Raw genomic sequence first — 4,263 nt, forward strand, 5'->3', positions numbered from 1 at the left:
GCAACATCAATGGTTACATTGGTTTGGCAGTTAAACGTGCAAGTGGTAAAACAGCAGTGACAAACTTCCCATACAGTGAGGAATTCATCAGTGAGCCTTCTGTCCCGTGGCTTTCAAACTATGAACTCCAGCAACAGCTGGAGTAAATACTTTAAATTACCTTAGAGTACCTCTGCCTTCTCAAACACCTGGGAAGCTGCTTCCTAGTCTTTCTTTTTCTCCAGCAGGAGATTTTGTAATAAATCATTGAGAGGGCCTTAAAAAAACAACCAACAAGCTACATTCAAGTAAAGCTGTGCTTCTTGTGAACTGGAAAAGTTTTCATCTTGTTAAAGTAGAACAGTCATGTTGAAAAGCTGGAGGACAGGTGCTTCTGGGATTTGAAATTTAAACTGTTCATAAAATCAACTGGACAACGTGCCATGTTCTCCTGGGCCTAGCACTGCCTCCCTGTGCCATTACAGCTTTTCAAAGCAATCTGGTTTCTTGTTGTTCAACTAGGAAAAATTAATCCACATTCATTTGTGACTGCCTGGTCTTGAGGTGAACTGTAACATGATTCTGTATTAATTCAGCAGATAGGCTGCTAAGGTACATGGCTTTTAAAGGGAGATCTGAGTGTTGGGGGCTTATAACAATGAAATAACGATATGCCAGAGGAGCAGAAACTCACTGCAGAAGGAGGTGAAGAAGCTGAGATTGCTTCACCATGCTAAAAAGGAAATACTCTTTAATCGGCAAATGTGGCTTGTTGACAAATGTGTGTAACATCTGCAGTGCTCATGAAGAAGCTTCTTTGCACAGTCATTTTCCTGTGATGTAATTAACCATTTTGTTTGACGTTCACATAAGTATTTATTGATGAGCTAGGATATCTGCATTCTCTGACATATCAAACCCTTATCAAACAGCTGGCCTGACCGTGCTGAACTTTTGGGAAAGTCTTGTGCAAATGCTTGCCATGCCAGCAAAGCAAGAGGGAACTTGAGATGTACGGAGACTCGAAAAAACGTTTCGTGCCCAGGAGCATCGCTCAGTCACTTCCCTTTAAGCTGTGCTAGGCTAACCCTACACATCTGACTCCATCAGGGTAGGCTCAAAGCAGTATTATCAGGCCCATGATTTAGAAAAAAAAAGTCAATAAAAACTCAGATGAGCATGATTTATTCTGTCTCAGTCTCTGTGAAACAAGAACAGCTTGTGCTGTTTGCACTGGTGCTCAGAATCTCCTGCAACTACTCCTTTGCTCTGGAGCCAATCCAATAATCTGTAATGATGGCTGTGACTAGGAGGCAGCTGAAGTTATGAGTATGTGATCCACGTCGTCACTTATAGATAGACTTCAAAAAAGTTAAGAGGAAAACAATTTGGGATCATCCCAAAGGAATGAACTCCTTCAAGGATTCTGCCCATGGCAATTAGACGAATTTTGCAAAAGGATCAGTCCAACCTCCTGACCAGACTCTTCAGGCCATGGGGACATTCCCCTCCCTTTTCACACAACCAATTGGTCACACTTGGTCATTAGTTACTAGTGAGAGGTAAGAGAGGCTGGCTGCCACTGCCAGTTAGTGTGGTGAAAGGCCACGGGTATGCACTCCTGGTGTTTCCTGGAGGTAGTCATAAGAAAGGGAGACAGATCATGGAATTTTCCTGTCATGGTGACCGTGAATTAGGGCAGCCCAAGGAGAAGGAGTAACTTCTAAAGAATTGATGTGTGATGAGGTTAGTGTGTCAAGAGGTCTATCTGATGGCACAAAGAGAACAAGAACATGTGTTGTAATGTAAGGAAAATGTGCAATCTGCACAGCTCATCCTGCCGCACTGCATTGATGATGTTTTTAGGACAGTAAGAGAAGATCCAGTAACATTAACCTCTCCTTGTCTCTGACATGGTCGACCTGACCCTTGCTCCCACTAGGTGAGGATTATTGCAATGGATGATTAAGATGTTCCAAGTGAACAAGAAGCAGAACTGACAAAACTGATTTTTGATGGAATTTAGTTTTGCTACTGGCTTCTCTGATGCATAACTGGGTACACAATCCAACCAAGGAGCTTCCCCCAATTAAGGCACTCATAACTTCTCTTTCTCACTCTACCTTGGGTTCTCTAGCATGCTATGAGAGTTTGGCATGTGCTTAAGCTGCAGCATTTTCCTTGGTATGAGCACACTGGCAATTTCTACAGCTACCCCTAGACTTTCAGAAAACATCTAGAAAGTGAACATCTTTGATCCTAATACTTTGGGAATGGTCAGCACTCAAAAGTTGCCGGAGCTACAACAACCAAGACAGCTTCACCACATAATAGATTTACTGAGTAAACCAGAGTAGATGCTGCCAAACAGATGTGGAACTGGATTTCAGTTCTGTTCCACTCCCGGGCAGTCATCCAAATAAAGTAATCATATTTGTAAAATAGCTTCCCAAATAATTTCATTTCCCAACAATATGGGACCAAAGAAAAGAGGCTCAGTCCTCCTGCTGTCAGTCCAGAAGTCCCATTAAGGCAAAGGCTGAGGGTTGTAGTTTTGGAATGATGAAAGAGAATCAATGAGCACAGCTTATACAAGCCATTAAACCAGCAAGATTTGATGGTTTAGGATCTTTTATGTTAACACTTGGAAACAGACACTATGCAAGTGTATCTAACTATTTATTTTTACAAGGCAACAACTCTGTAAGTAACAAGGGGAAATTTCTTAATTAAGAAACATATACAGTTATAAAACATAGAAAAATCTTCCATTTAAGTTACAGGAACTTATTGCAGATATTCTGGATGTATGATGATGCCTCTGCACTAATTATACGTGTATGATTGGGAGGGTTTCTTCAACCTTGAGGAAAATGAGTAGATGAATAGAAATCATACGACCTCACCATGGTGGCACTTAAATACTAGTATTTAAAAGTGGCTTAGATCTCCCTTCTTTTTAATTTTCTGCTGGACAAGCAAAGAACAGACAAAACTTCATATACACAATTCCAAAAGGAATCTGGACTAGAATAAACAAACATCCACCAACACAACATCACTCATATAAATATAAAACGTTATATAAATTATGACATTATGCCATACAAAACAAAAAATGATGTGTCTAAGGTTGCAGGGAGCAAAGCCCAGAAGGTCCCTCCAACTGCACCAGGACTCCTGGCAGGAGAAGGCAACTAGCACTTGCTGGTCAACTTGTGTTGCCAAGTGAACCTCTGGCTCTGCAGCAGCAACCTGCACTGCTTTCCCACAGTGGCTGGGAAAGAGTTTTTCCAGGCATATGGCTATAGGATGTGCAGAACAAAACAGATGTGCTTTGGGAAGCAGCGGTTCCCTTCTCTACTCAGAGCTGCTAGGTGGAATAAATGTTTCTGTTGTGAGTTGAAGTCCTTACAAAGGTGTGTGGCAGGGACACACTGATGCTGAGCCACAGGAGTGGTTTGCTGATGCTGGCACCCAGGGAAAAGTTTTCCCGTGAAAGAATTCAGGATATTCCCTGTATCCTTTCTCCTGCACAGCGCCCCAAAAGCAAGGTATTGAAGGCAGTGAATCAGTACAGCACTTGGAGTTGTGCTTTTCAGACCATGCCCAGTTTAGAGGTACATCTCGAATCATACACCTTGCGATATGTGAGCTGATACCATCGGATGTCATGACATGAAGCAAAGCCCTCGGTGAGCGGGCCGAGCTCACAAGCAGCGCGTGTGAAGCGGTGAAAGCCCCGCAGCCCCGGGCTCGGCGTCGTCCCTCCCTGTAGCGACCTTCATTCCTCCGTCAGTTCTTGGTGCTTGAGCTGAAAGAAACAAGCCGAAAGCAAGGCAGGGGGGCACGGGGAGGTGCGGGGGGCTCCCGGCGCTGGGTGCGGGGGTCCTGCGGGCTGGTACCTGCTGAGGAGCCTGGTGAGCATCAGCTTGACCCAGGGCGCGGCGGGGCTCAGACACACCGTCTGTCCGCGCTTCGTCGTGGCTCTGCGGGGCGAGGGAGCGGGTGAGGCCGGGCTGAAGGCCAGGGCCGGGCTCGGGGTGGTGGTCGAGGGCCCGGGGCCGGGCACTTACATGAGCTCGGGCACGGCGCAGTGCGGCCCCTCGGCGAGGAGCTCCAGGCGGGCCAGGCGCCGCGGCGGGATCAGCTCGGAGACGGTCCTTGGGCAGCGGCAGCGCAGCTCCCCGGGCCCTGGCAGCGAGAGGCGAGGGCTGAGCCCCGGCCCCGGGGACCCCCGACCCGCCCCGACCCCCCTGCTTACCCCGGGAGAGCGCGGGGGCC

At 46.5% G+C, this 4,263-nt stretch overlaps 1 protein-coding gene across 1 annotated transcript in view; it reads right to left on the reverse strand.

The window, feature by feature from the left end:
* MTHFD2L (methylenetetrahydrofolate dehydrogenase (NADP+ dependent) 2-like) overlaps window positions 1-4,263 on the reverse strand; it is a 50,000-nt gene that overhangs the window by 43,393 nt on the left and 2,344 nt on the right. Inside the window, exons 2-3 of the mRNA XM_010003635.1 lie at window positions 4,056-4,173; window positions 3,885-3,968 (exon numbers count right to left, since the gene is read on the reverse strand). Of these exons, the coding sequence (XP_010001937.1) occupies window positions 3,885-3,968; window positions 4,056-4,173 (202 nt within the window). The remainder of the gene's footprint in view (window positions 1-3,884; window positions 3,969-4,055; window positions 4,174-4,263) is intronic.

Source organism: Chaetura pelagica, unplaced genomic scaffold, assembly GCF_000747805.2.
Source record: "Chaetura pelagica isolate M959 unplaced genomic scaffold, ChaPel_1.0 scaffold358, whole genome shotgun sequence".
In the NCBI taxonomy this organism is placed as follows: Eukaryota; Metazoa; Chordata; class Aves; order Apodiformes; family Apodidae; genus Chaetura; species Chaetura pelagica.